Here is a 13,918-nt window from a genome sequence, read left to right as displayed (position 1 = left end):
TGTACATTTTCCTTTATTTCACTTAGCATAGCCTTCATTTTTTCATCTAATTTGTGACCAAATTCAACCAATTCTGTGAGCATCCTGATTACCAGTGTTTTGAACTGTGCATCTGGTAGGCTGGCTACCTCTTTGTCACTTAGTTGTATTTGCTGTGGAGCTTTGATCTGTTCTTCCATTTGGGCCTTTTTTTGTGTGTGTGTCTTGTCGCGCCTCTTATGTATGAGGGGCAGAGCCTTAGGTGTTCACCAGGGTGGGCAACCCAGCCACTGGGTTGTGATGCTATATGTGGGGGCAGAGTCCAAGAGTGAACAATGGCACTTGGTCCACTCTGCCGGATTTCAGTCACTTCTGCCGCTTCCCCCAAGCAAACTGGGCCTTCTTGGTGTTAATTCCTTTGGGGGTGGGCTTGTGCACATTCTAGGACCCCGTGGGTCTCTCCAACAATCTCTCCTGTGAGACTGGGAGTCTCTCCCTGCGCCTCAATCCCTAACAGGTGTTTTCAATCAGTTCCCCGAGGCTCTCTTTCCCAGCGCTGGGACCCTGGGACCGCGGGGTCAGCCAGTTGCCTTGCGTGCAGGGCCTTGCTTCACAATCCTCGCCTTGCTGTGTCTGCTGGTTGCCACCCCGCACCTGGGGTCTGCCAGCAGCTGCCTGCATGCCCAGGGGCCACCCACTGCGGTCTTGCGTACCGGGGTGCTTTGCACACCCAGTGCAACCACTTTTTGTGCTGCAACCCCTCTCCGCCCGGCTGCCCAACTCCGCCCCTCCTACCAGTCTGGATGAATGTGTCTATTTTAACTCCTTGGTTGTCCGACTTCCATACAGTTCAATTTTCTGTCAGTTCTGCTTGTTATCTTGTTTCTAAGTTGTTGCTGTCCTTATTTTGGTTGTGCAAGGAAGCACAGTGTGTCTACCTATGCCTCCATCTTGGCTGGAAGTCCCTCCCAGCAAGTTTTCTTAACACTAAAACAGTGTAAATGATAATCAGTGTCTTTCTGCAGTCTTTCCCAAGGCTTTAGAAATTCTTCCCATTACATTAATAATAGTCATCTCTTTAGTATCTTGTTTTTAAGTCAGCTAACCTCCCTTTTAACTAAAAGAGCATGTCCCACTCTCTAGGTTAGAACAATGGTCATTAAAAGGCAAGAAAAGTATCAACAGTCTATAATAGATATTTCAAAATAATATAAAACCCTTAGTTTATTCAAACTTTTTTCACTGTAACCTTAACCAAATAATCTAATGCTTAGGTGAGCCACTAGAGGTCGCTGCTGTCTAACTTTTGTTCACCCATTGAGCTGTCTCACTCAGTGCGCTGCTAGAATGAGTACAGCAGAGGGGGCACTGAAATCACCCTACAGCTGCCCGGACAGGGCCAACTAAAGAACGAAAAAGAATTCGGGAGATACCTACTACAGAAGGCGGTTGGACTGAATGGCTACGTAGCGATTGTCCTGCAGCGGGGGGTCAGCACACATTTTATGCACAGAGCCAGATAGTAAATATTTTGGCCTCGACTACTCAGCGCCACTGTTGTGGTGAGAAAGCAGCCACAGAGCACCCATCAACACATGGGCTTGGCTGTGGTACCACAAAACTTTATTTATGGACACAAGTTTGAATTGCACATAATCTTCACATGTCACAAAATACCTTTTGATTTGTTTCCAACCACTTAAAAAAATAAAAATCATTCTTCGCTTACAGACTGGAGGCCTTGCCTACCACTGGCTTGGGTCCTGTTTGTCCACTCAGAGATGCGGAGCGGGCACATTCTGAAAGGCCTTGAGGGATGCCTTATGGAGGGATCTGTGAATTCGTGCCACTGTTAGGGGGAGGACTGGCCTTCTCTCACAGTGCGCGCGAGTCCTGATGACCCACCCCTGCAGATAAGACCTGGCACCACTGTTCTTACAGGGCCTTCGCATTTGGATGCAGAAGGCCTGGCTTTGGATTCTGACTCACTCACTCAACTTCTGGGTGACCTAGGGATAAATGGTTGCAAGCCTGGCTCTGGGGCCTCAGTTTCCTCATCTGTAAAATGGTTAACAGTGAATAATGTGCCCACCGCCCAGGGCAGTGGCGAGGGCCCCACGAGAGCCGTCGGTGCACGGAAGGTGTGATGAGTGTGGGCAGCGTTGCTCCCGGTGTGGCTCCCTTCAGTGGGACAGGGTTTCCCCCTTTTCCAGTCCCTCCATATGACCTGCGCTTCCTCTGACCACACACCAGGCTGGCGGGGAGCAGAGAGAACTGGTGACGCTATTCAGAGGGGAAAACGACACTATGAGAGCTTTTTTAGAGGTGTCTACCAGGTGCTTTCTATACATCCTCATACTGACACTTCAAAATACGCCTGGTCCTTATGTCCCCCACTTTACTGGTGGTGAAATTAGGGTTGAGCAAGTTAAAAATCTTGCTCAGAAACCCAAACATAGGAAGGGGTGGAGCCAGCCGTCAGACTCCAAAGCCCATGCAGCTTGAGCGAAGTGTCCCGGCCCCTCAAAGGGAGGGGAGAGGCTGGGGAGCCAGGTGAGGGCCACCTGTCCCGCAGGAAAGCTGCCAAGTCAGAGTTGCTGCCGCCGCTCAGACCCAGAGCCAAGCCAGCTGCCCTTCCTGTGGTCAGCACAGTCCCAGAAAAAGGAGGCTGCTGAAATCCCGATGCCGCTGACACCCCGCTCAGACATGGGGTGCAGCTAGGACACGAAAGGCAATGCCGCACACCATACGACGTCTGTCACAGGAAGTGCACGTGCGGCAGCTACAAGGAAGGAAGGAGAATCCCGTGCGGACGTGAAATGGTGTTGGGGGTGTGCCACTGAGAAAGGCGATTTGTGGATTATCATGTACAGCCTCATCTTATTTCTACAGAAGGACAAAACTATTCATTTTGTATGTACATTTGTACATGTGGAAATACACAGAACACTGTCTTGGATGATAGAAGCCAGGCAATAAGAGCAGTTATTTCTTGGAGTAAGATTGAGTTGGAGTCAAAAAGTATTTCGCTGTATCTATATTATAATTTTTATAATGAGATTAGACTGCAGAAATACATTATTTGTATAACCCATCATTAATATAGCCTCAAAATATAGACTTTGTATATTTAGAAATCAAACACATTTAAAGCAGAGGACAACGAAAACACTTAGAATGAAGTGACCAGAAGCATCTCAGTCTCGATTTCTGTCCCAGTATATGCTCCATGTCCTTGCACAAGGTCTGTTTCCTTTTCGATCAAGTGAAGTCAATGATCCCCCCACTCAAGGGGCGGTAAGAGGCTCAGACATCTGGTGGTGCAGGTGCAGCGAAACCAGTGCGAGCATATCCACCAAGTGCAGTTTCCAGCTGCAAAAGTGGGAGGTCTAAGTGCCTCCCACAGGGGGTCCCAGGGTGGGCCTGAAATATACAAGCATTAGCTCTCCCTTGGCTCACACGTCTGACTCTCGAAGTGCATCACCGAAGTGCATCACCGGTTATTCAGGGACTTCCGGCTCCTAAATACTGAAAAGGCTGGGAAAGATCAATGCGGAAAGGCCTTTCCTGCTGATCAGTAATCTGCCTGTGTCTCCCCATTGTTTAAAGACGGAAATTGACAACGGAAGGGTGCAGGAGAAAGCAACAGAGCAAGCAAGATGCGGCGTTTCCCCTGGATCAGGCGTTCCCCAGGTGCTCTCCGGGTTCCAAGCTGGTGCAGAAGGGAGATGACGCCTGGGCAACATGGGATGAGGGAGGCCACCACACCAGCCTTATTTGCTGCTCTCTCCCAGCACTGGGTCCGACATGTGCCTGTGGAATAAATTAAGCCCGACAATGAACAGGGCCGGGGCTTGAGCATCAGACTGCCTCTGTTCACAGCCAAGTCCACATTTCCCAGGTCTGTTTCCTTGGGCAACAGATCTCTCCACCGGGGTTCGCTCATCAGTGAAGCAGGGGTGATTCGGGTATTTACGTTTACGTCGTAGGATTTCATGGGGATTAAATAAGATAATCCATGTAAAGCACTCTCCGCAGTGCAAGCAGAAAGATGCTCAGCAAACGGTAGCTTCAGTTTTGATTCTACATTATTTTTACTACCATGAACTAAGATATGTTCTTGGCGAGCTAAAGAAGAAGGGAAACGCAAACCCTAATCTAAATCAAATATGAGGGGAGATCCCAAACAACCCAGAATTTATTTATAAAAAATTGTACATTTATTCTTACACGTTGAAACTTCAGTCACCTTCAAAGCACTCTCCATTTGATGTAATACACCTATCAAGACATTTTCCCTACTGTTCAGAATAGTTTCTGAACTCATCAATTTTGATGCATTTTAGTGTTTCTGCCTTTTTTGTTTCACCTCTTCCACAATGGCAAAATGTTTCCCTTTGAGGCCTTTTTTTCATCTAGGGAAACAAAAAAAGAAGTTGCCCGGGGTGAGATCAGGTGAATAGGGAGGGTGGGGCACGGGCGTCATGCTATTGTTGGTCAAAAACTGCTGACCACTCTGCACGCAGTGTGGGCAGGTGCGCTCACAAATCACCCATCAGGAAATGGGCAAATGCGTTGAAAGAGTCCTCAGAAAAATTCACTGGAGCCTAACACAGCCTCTCGTAACAACAGCAGCTGAAACCCTGACACAGATGGGTTCCTAGAACACTCACCTAGCAAGGAAACCCTGTACTATAAGGGGCCCGCCCTCCAGAAGATAATTCCAGGTATCTTTGGGTGCTTCCTCATATAATATTTCTTAAAAGATTCGTTTAGCTTCCCTCCTCTCTATGTTTCCAAAAGTGTGGAATACAGCTTGCAATTAAATCACATTAACTCATAAAGTTTGAAAGTCCATTTCCGGCAAATTCTCTTTTCACCCCTTCCTTGCCTTCGAGAGCCCATCATCAGAGGCGGGCGCCCCCACCTGCTCGCCTGCACTCACTCGTCTCCCTTCCAGCCACGGGGGCCTGGGCGGGCTCTGAGCGCTGGCCTCTCATCGGAACGTAATAGCCTTGTCTTGTTGTCTTGTTGTCTTGTCTAATAGCCTCTATCTCCATGGCTGCTTTCTATTTATGGCAAGTAATATGATTTTCTATTTTGGGTGCCGACAAAATGTTGCTTCCTCAAGTAAATTTATGTAAGTGAAAGCTTGAATTGACTGGAATAAAAATATTACACAAGTCACAGTACCAGCAAGACGCACATTGGGTACAAACCACAATGGTGGCCCTCAGATGGTACACGTTGGAAAACCCACAACACTCCCTGCAGCTCAGAGATTGTCCCCACTTTGTGGACGAGACAAGTGAGGCTAGTGCCCACAGTGACGTGATGTCCCACACTCAGAGTCACCCCTGATTCGTTTAACTTCAAACAAAATGTTCAGCCTCAGTTTTCCAGGCTGGGCGGAAGGAAGACGGCAAAGTATGATTAGGAGAGGTCAATGCATTTGCCGTTTTTTGTTTTTTTTTTTTTGGAACTTGAGCAGCTGTTACTGGAAGGACTCTGACCAAGCAAAGCTGAGTAGTGGAGAAAAAGAGTAAAGCCACTCTGATCTCTTGTGAAAGAGAGATTCAAAGAGAAAAGAGAAAAACGGGTAGGTAGACAGCACAGCACCAAGGAGACAGCACTGCTGTTCTGAAGACAACACGAAAGGCCGTTCAGTTACAGCCACTCCCAGGCGCTCCCCGGATCCCCACCTCACCCGCCCCCATATCCACCCCCCAGCCCAGCTACACGGCAGCTTTCTCCAGAAACAGCAAGTTAGCAGCATGGAGAGGACGTGTCAGTGAGATGAGGTGAAATCTCAGAAAGGATGAGTTTTTCTACCAACGCATACTTGGGTATCAGTGGAGGACGTTAGTTTTTAATCTCTTTTCTAGCTGCTGACTGTGAGCTGGACGGGGAGCTTCTGGGCTGCTGCCTGGACAGCCTGTAGGCTGGAGAGTCAAGGTGAGAAGCCGCACGGGTGAACCCCCTTTATCCCCGGCATGGGGCGGTCTGGTTGCAGCATCCCTCACCCCAGTGATTGTCAAGGCCTTTCTGCCCCTCCTCCCAGGAGCATCTCTTCTTGACCCTGCACACTCCCTGGGAAACGGTGGTCTTCTCAGAGGGCCAGATATAGGTCTCCTCCTTCCTTGGATGCGCTCCAAGTCTCCCCCGCTGAGTCTTTCACACATGTGGTAGGTTACCTAGATTCCCAGAATGCCGAGCTAGCAGCTGTCCACACAGAACACACCTGGTCCTGTCCAGGGAACCACCGATGTGGGCCTTTGAAGCATCACCCACATCATCCCATCCTTGGCCAAAAGAGACTGTGAAGTGTGCTGATGACCCTCTCTGCAAAGGAGACCATCTTCTGGACAATCACAAAGCCTCCTCTACCTGCAATGGCTGTCCTTTCCCTGGCCCGGGGTGGTTGTGACCTCTACAGACACAGATCACGGACTGGCCCACAGGAGCGAGTCCAGAAGATATGGACCAGGGATGAGGTGATGAGGTCGCATTTTCCCACCTGTCCTGCAATCTGCGGGCCCTGTGCATCCAAGTCACCCTTGAAGATGGTAGGCCTGCCACTGAGAAATAAGATTTTATATAAGCAGGTACAGTTGCTAAGCTCCCGGGACAAGAAGCATCTCATAGGGAAGAAATCCTGCTGTATTCATGTGTGTGTGTGTGTGCGCATGTGCATTTAATAGCAGATCCTGTTGACTTCAGGGGCGTTAAACGAAGTTCACTGGCTGCCTCGAAGCGCTGCACCCACTCCTCCTCACTGCAATCCGGTTCTCATGACCTGTCTTGCCCCTCCCAAAGAAGTGCCCTGTGATTCGGGGAGAGCAGAAACCACCTCCAGACAGCACGCGGAGAGCTCTGGGCCCCCACGTTCTCTCATCTCCACCTTTCCCACAAAAGCGAAGAAAGGAAAACAACCGTGAGGAGGCTTATCAATAATCCTCAGCTCGGGAGCGTCCAGTCAGTGGGGCGACCAAGCAGCCTGGTTTGCCTGGGACTAACGGGGTTTCCGGATACGGGACTTCTGGTGTTAAAACAAGGGTGGTGACCACTGTAGTGCTATGCAGAGTCTGACCGTCCTTCTGACCATGCCTGGGGGCAGAGAGAAAAGAGGGAGAGAGGATGGGTTCTGCCCTCACTGCTGAAATAGGTGACAGGGAGGCAACTGTGGCCTCTGGGACTGCTCAGGGAGGAAAGCGGGGTCAGCAGGCCCAGTGGAAGGACAAGGGCAGCTGGTGAGGTTAGGAACTTCTGGCACACCTTTGCCTGGAAGGGTGTCTCACATATGCACCCCCCCACCCCCCACAGTGTCTGCTCCCGGGGCCCCTACCAGGACCAGCAGTCCATCCCTTCCATAGGGCTTTCATCAGCAACAGAATGAAAGGCAACTGAGCCTGAGCCTGGAGGCAAAATTCACCCCAAGATAAGTAGTTTGGTGGTAACGTGGACATCAGGGAGGCATCTCCTTAGGAGGCTGGAGAAGGGGTGAGGTGCTGGTAAAAGATGCAGAGAAATGGCAGCCCAGCAGCCTCACAGGCCAGGCCCAGTGAGCCTTCCCGGGAAGTGAGTTGGTCCGCGGCTCGGTCTTTGCCCAGATGAGCAAACTCCCCTGACTGAGACGAGGAGCTGACTCCACACAGGGCCCTGCAAGGCCCTAAAACGTGTCTGATTGCAGCAACTCAGTGCTGCTCCCCAAATCCAAGTGGTAGGACTGCTCTCAATTGCCACTCTCGGGAAAGGCGCGGGTTCACGTGCATTGTCACGGAGGGGAAGTGAGTCAAGGTTCATCCCCAATGACCTCCAAGCCAGCATGCCAATGAGAAAATGTCACCTGTAAACAGACACGCATACCAGACCAGCTATAAAAATGTCTTTTGGTAGTGCATCTGAAACCAAAACCGAAGCATTGTTTCCAGAGTTGATACACAATTAAAAAAAAAAAGACAAGAAAAATGTTCATGTCTATAAACCAAAATATGTCGACTCTTCCCTTGTCAGGACTTCGGTGCTTCTGGATGGACCTTTTGGCTTTGATATCAACCCAAGTTTGTGAAAAGAGCTTTGATTAATTCACCCACCAAAGCATGTCCGGAAGCAGATGGCCAGAATGGAGGGAAAACCAGAGCTGCCTAGTTGAGGAAGGATTAAAAGGGTGAGTGGGTGGCAGATCGCTGTCTTCTACTGTCTCAGAGTTATGGAGAGGAAGAGGGGGCCGACTCCACGGCCCCAGTGGAGCGGGGACCGTCTTCTGCACCAACAAGAAAGAACTTCCTTTACTTGGATCTTCCCCACAACAGAAGGAGCTGCATTCGAGGGTAATGGAGTTCCACGAGCTCCTGTCCCTGGAGGTATGCAAGCAGAGACTGACCAGCTTCCAGGGAAGCTGTGGATGCTGCCACTACCCCTGCGTGAGGTGGGAGGCTGCACTTGATGACTCTCGAAGTCCTTTTTCCACTCTGCTATCTCCAAGCTCTGGCCTCAGGTCCGGTCCAATGCTGTGCTCCACATACCTGCCCTGGGCCCTTGGCCCCGCTGCCTTGTGCCCCACTGACGGTGACGAGGGTCAGGAGAGGTGCCAGGGTGTCCTGTTCATGCAGACACGAATGGAATGAGCGGCTTAGTTGTGTGCCATGTCCTCGATCAGAAGCATGATTCCAGGGACTCTGGGTCATTGTGTATGGGCAGTTTCTCGAGTTCCTGGTGATGCCCACTGTGCAGAACCGTGTACCTAAGAGGAAGGATGGAAAGCATGAGCGCTCAACAGGCATCTTTCAAAGGCACCAAAGAGAGCGCCCCACCAATCCTGACTTCTTTTCTACTGAGTGCTTCTGAGAGCATGGCTGAGTGGGGTGGATGGGGGGACGCAGATCATCAAAGCGAAGTTCAAAGAAATGCATCCAGATTGCTCATTTTAAAGCTGAGGAACTGAAGGCCTGGAGGCAACAACAGGCCCAGAGTTGCTCAGACGGTGAGTGGCAGAGCTGGGACTAGAGCCCAGATTTCCTTCCTCCCTGCAGAGCCTGGGACTCTGGTGTTACTCACCAAAATAGACCCTATGGTCCACCTCACGCTGTACCCCTATACCTCCAGCAGGGTTGGTTCTGGGTTCAGCAGCATCAAAGGGTTGACCGAAGTCACTAAACTACTCAGAGCCTGAAAGACAATGAAGCTAAATCGGTCCCTTTGATTCCTTCTGGTGACATTTGGAGCAGTAAACTCATTAGATGAATCAAACAGCAAGTTGACTCTAAGCATCACAGTGAAACTGACTGCTTGACAAGTGCTTCCTGTTTTTCCGCAGTGCTGCACGGTGGCGGCGCACAGTATGTTAAATGCATTTAGGTCAATCTCCGTTGCAAGTGGGTCTTGTCATCAGTAACCCAGATTCCAGCGTCGGGCCATGGTTGTTATGAAACTTCTAGAGACTTTAAGATCTCCCTCACCGCTCACTTCCTAAAGCCAATGTCAAACCCATTCAGTCACACACACACACCAGTTAGTTATTTGACTTTGTATGTTGACAACCAACTTGATGGTTTGTCATGAATTACATTAATGCTTTGCTTTGAATTGTGATAGTTAATTGCTGACTTGTATCGACGGGCGGGTATGTCTCAGGAACGGTACTAAGCCCTCTCCGTGCATGAACCTTATTTAATCTCACAACGGCCCTAGGAGACAGTATTGTGTTCATTTTCCAGTTAAGCAAAATGACAAGGGAACACAGGTAATACGTGAAGGTCCAGCCAATCAGACCTGGGCTATCTGATGACCCCGAATGCTAAGCTGGTTCCCATGTGGCCATGGACCAGGTGTGAATCTAGAAAAGTGAGTCTCAACAGAAACACTGAGTGGGCATTTCTGGTTGCCACGGCAGGGGCGGTGCCAATGGCATCTAGTGGGTGGAGACCAGGAGGCTGCTGAATATGGTCTAGTACACAGCACAGTCTCCCGCAACAGAGAATGATCTGGCCCCAAAGTGTCAATGGCGCCAGGACTGAGAAACCTTGATCTAGACCGAGTCCCCAAACCAGGCTCTACCACCTACCGGCTTTGAGATATTCAGCACGTTATTTAATCTCCCTCTGCCTCTCTTTCCTCCTCTGTGACGGAGAGCAACGGTGCTCACCTCACTGTGCTGGTGTCCGGATTAAAGGACACGGTGCATGGAACACGAGCCTGGGGCACACACAGAGGAGAATCTCAACACACTGAAACGGGAGGATTCTGTTTCTTTCTTCCCTTCACTTCTCAGTTATCGTTATATAGTAATGATGATGATGATGCGTGTACAGTAGTTTATTGGTTAAGAATGTTTTTCTCCTTTATGTTCTTGATAGGTGAAACCTAAAAGGACTCGAGACAAAAAAGACAACCGGATGTCTTTTAATTTGGCAAGTCAGCATATTAAAGCAAAGCTAGTTGATTTTCCATTCATGGGTCCTTTAAAAGTTGCTCTGCAGGCCAGGCAAGGCGGGCAGTGAGACCACCTACCGGGAGGACAAAATGGGGCTCACAGCAGCCGAGTGAGTATTTGAGCCCCATGGTAAGTAAGTGGCAGAGCCTGGCCAGGACCCCGGGAAGATTCCCGCCCATAGCTCTTGCCCCCGAGTGACTCTGTTCATGACTTAAACACAGGTCTTCAAGAAAGGGCTTAGAACCTAACACCCCATGAAATGGGGCTGCACTCCGGTACCTGAGGTACAGGGATATCCGAGAAATGATGCTTGTGCAGGACAAACCTGAATGATAATAATGAGAAGTCATACACAGCTCAATCCACTGAGGAAGAGGGGTGTGTGCTGGCACTGATTTTAGTAATTACATATGTGATTTCGTCTGTGTCATTCACTTTCACAGTTCTGAACTGTAGCGACTATACTTAGGTCTACTTTACAGATGAGAAAACCGAGGCTCAGAGAGGTTAAGCAATTACCTAAGGTCATAGTCCCCATGCAGCCCCAACTCCTACCCTCAAAACACACTCCCGAATCTGACCAGTAAGCACCTTCACTGGCAATCAATGGCACTTCCTCCTTCAGCATGGTCACATAATGAGAGCGTCCCACAGCTCTACAGCCTTCTACAGACACATCTCTGTGTCTCCTTCTCTTGTGCTAATGAGGGGGTGGTTCAGGAGTAACCAGGAAGAGGTGTGGGGCCTGAGTGACTATTTGAAGGGGCGGTTCCCTTCAGCCAGCGTGCAGTGGAGAGGCAGCAGGCCTCATGAATGATGGGGGTGAGCAGACACACATGTTTCCTCATTACAGCATTGGTGGGTCCTGTCACCGCAGTCTGGTGCGTGATGCACAGGGTGCAGGGACTGTCTGAGATGTCCTTGCAGAACTTTAATCGAGGACAGTGCGTCTCAAACAGTGTGTGGCCTGCAGAGGTGCTCCCCAGGTGTGGGTGTGCCCGAGTCATCGTGAGATACATATCTTTGACTTGGTGCTTTCCCTTTGGTAGTTAGTAAATAATCTGAGTGGATCTGGGATCTTCCAGATGGCCACCTTACAAATCCACACGGCCTTGTGAATTCCAGTCCCACGTGCATTCAGGTCCCCCCCTCCCCCGATGTCACAGTGACAGTGGCTGACTTTGTGCGGCATTTATCTAACTGGGTTGCATGAACCCCAGGCAGTCTCCGGGCATGTTCGTGGGGACCTACTCACCCCCAATCTGAGCGATACTGGGGAGAAGGGAGCACGTGCTTCTGCAGGCAAACAACAGCCTTCAACTCTGGCTCCACCACTGACGAGTTGTGGGACCTGGTCAAGCACATTAGTTACAGGGACCTCACAGCTTTGGTGTGACGATAAAATTGACATCTTTCAAGGGCTTAGCAAAGGGCTGGATACACAGCGAGTGCAGGAATCATCACTATTGGGGAAACCAAGGTTCAGAAAATGGGACCTCCCCAGGGTTGAATGGTTGGGAGTGCAGGCCCTGGAGGCAGAACACATGGGGCGGAATCCCGGCTCCGGCGCTGACGAGTTCTGTGCTTATTCCCAATGTTCTGGGTTGTCGTGGGCATTGTATGAGATCGTGCCCATAAAATGCTTAACAGAATAGTGCCAACCAACTAGAAAGGATCCCATAAATATCAATTACTATGGTTGCTATTTAATGACCAAGGTAAGACTCGAACCCAGTACTTCATTGCCGACTCAGTGCAGAAATCCGTTCCCTAGCAGTTGATCAAATGTTTGTTCACTTAGCAGTTGATCACAGAGCTGGAAGAGACCTTCAAGAGGACTTCACAGATCAGGAAACAACCCCCCAAAGGGCTGCCATCTGTTCAGAGTGGCAGTCTTGGGTCTCGATTTGGTGGAGGGTCTTACTTGCAGCCCTGCAGCTGCAGGCAGGAAGCAGAGGTGGGGGTGAACCTGGTCAGAGTCAAGTCCAGGTGCAAACTCTCTGTTGTTTCTCAAGCAACAGCAAGGCAGGAAGCAGCTCCCTCCCAGATGGGTTCTTCCCCCCACCCCTTTGCATTAATTTAGTCAAACATGACAGGAGCCACATTAGGTTTGGCAATTACCTGGGTCTACAATTCATTCACTGAGCAATTAGCATCACACTCAGAGCAGCCTGCATGTGGTAATTAGTAGCATAATAATAGCCACCTTTGCTTGCCCAGGCTGGCATTACAAGGAAATGGTTTGACTTTATTCCATATCACACCCTTATAGCAGTGATCGCACGGGGGCGCTTGTGAGGAGATGTTTTGATTATTAAAATATAAGGTGCAGGATTTACAGAGATTCAACCCTAAGGCAGAGCTTCATGGAAGTTAGAGCCCCAACACCTGGAAACGAGGATCTCACACTGGGTGTTTTCTGGATGTTCAGGAGGAAAGAGACTATCAAATTCTGGACATTTATTCATTCCACCACTTACTTATGTAAAACTGTATTTTGAGTGCCTACCACAGTCCAGACACTGAGCCGTGCCCTGGAGATATCAGGACAGTTAGAAAAATCTACGCCATCCCTGTCCTCATGGACCTCATGGTGGAGTGCGGGTGACCCACAGTAGAAGCAAAAGTGCCGCCGTGAGCAGTGTCAAGAGGGAGGAGCGTTCAGTGATGCTATGAAAGCATGTCACAGGAGATGTGTCCAGGGGTGGTTTGTCAGGGCTCTGAGACCAAGGAAGTGATGGAGATGAGAGCTGAAAGATGGGTAGAGGTTAACCAGGTAGGGGGAAGGAGAACGCCAGCAAAAGGGTAGCATGTGCAGAGGCCCCCTGCTGTGCGGGCAGAGGGCACTGTGAGAACAGAACAGGGTAGTGCCAGTCCAAGCTGAGGGTTAAGGCTCGGGAGGCTCCCCAAGCTAAAGACTGTGGTGCTCACCGTAAGGTCTGTGGCAGGCAGACTGAGGTCGTAAGTAGAGTGGGCTCACGAGGACTTTATGTTCTGAAGGGATAATCTAGCTGCAGTGTGTAGAGTAAACCGGAGTGAGGATGGCATGGGAGCCCAGAAGCAAGTTGGGAGGTGCATTAGCTTCCTGTTGCTGATGTAGCACATTACCTCAAACTTACTGGCTTAAAAGAACACAAATTCAGTACCTTACGGTACAGTACAGTATGTGGAGGCCAGATACCCAAGATGGGTCTCAGTGAGCTAACCCAAGGTGTTAGGTACAGCTGCATTCTTTCTGGAGGCTCTAGAGGGCCACACCACACCTTGCCTTTCCAGCTCCTAGGAGCTGCCCACATTCCTTGGTTTGTGGCCTCCCTGTTCTAACCTCTGCTTCTGTCCTCACATCTCTCCCTCTGTCGCTGACCCTCCAGCCTCTCTGTGACAAGGATGCTTTGTGATTGTGCTGGGCTCTCCCACACAATCCAGGATAATCTCCCCAAGATGATCACAGCTTCCAAATCCCTTTCACCACCTAAGGTGATGTAGCCCCAGGTTTTGGAGATTCGG

At 50.0% G+C, this 13,918-nt stretch overlaps 1 protein-coding gene across 1 annotated transcript in view; it reads right to left on the bottom strand.

Annotated features, from left to right (window-relative positions):
- Window positions 1-8,621: 8,621 nt before the first annotated feature.
- HTR4 (5-hydroxytryptamine receptor 4) overlaps window positions 8,622-13,918 on the bottom strand; it is a 143,095-nt gene continuing 137,798 nt past the window's right edge. Inside the window, exon 8 of the mRNA XM_045826198.1 lies at window positions 8,622-8,722. Coding sequence (XP_045682154.1) covers window positions 8,635-8,722 — 88 coding nt within the window. The 3' untranslated portion in view covers window positions 8,622-8,634. The remainder of the gene's footprint in view (window positions 8,723-13,918) is intronic.

The sequence above is a fragment of the Phyllostomus hastatus genome, unplaced genomic scaffold (genome assembly GCF_019186645.2).
Source record: "Phyllostomus hastatus isolate PE091 unplaced genomic scaffold, TTU_PhHast_1.1 phas_contig_150, whole genome shotgun sequence".
NCBI classification, from domain to species: Eukaryota; Metazoa; Chordata; class Mammalia; order Chiroptera; family Phyllostomidae; genus Phyllostomus; species Phyllostomus hastatus.
Note: the sequence above shows the minus strand (reverse complement) of the source record. Positions and strands in the feature narration are given on the sequence as shown.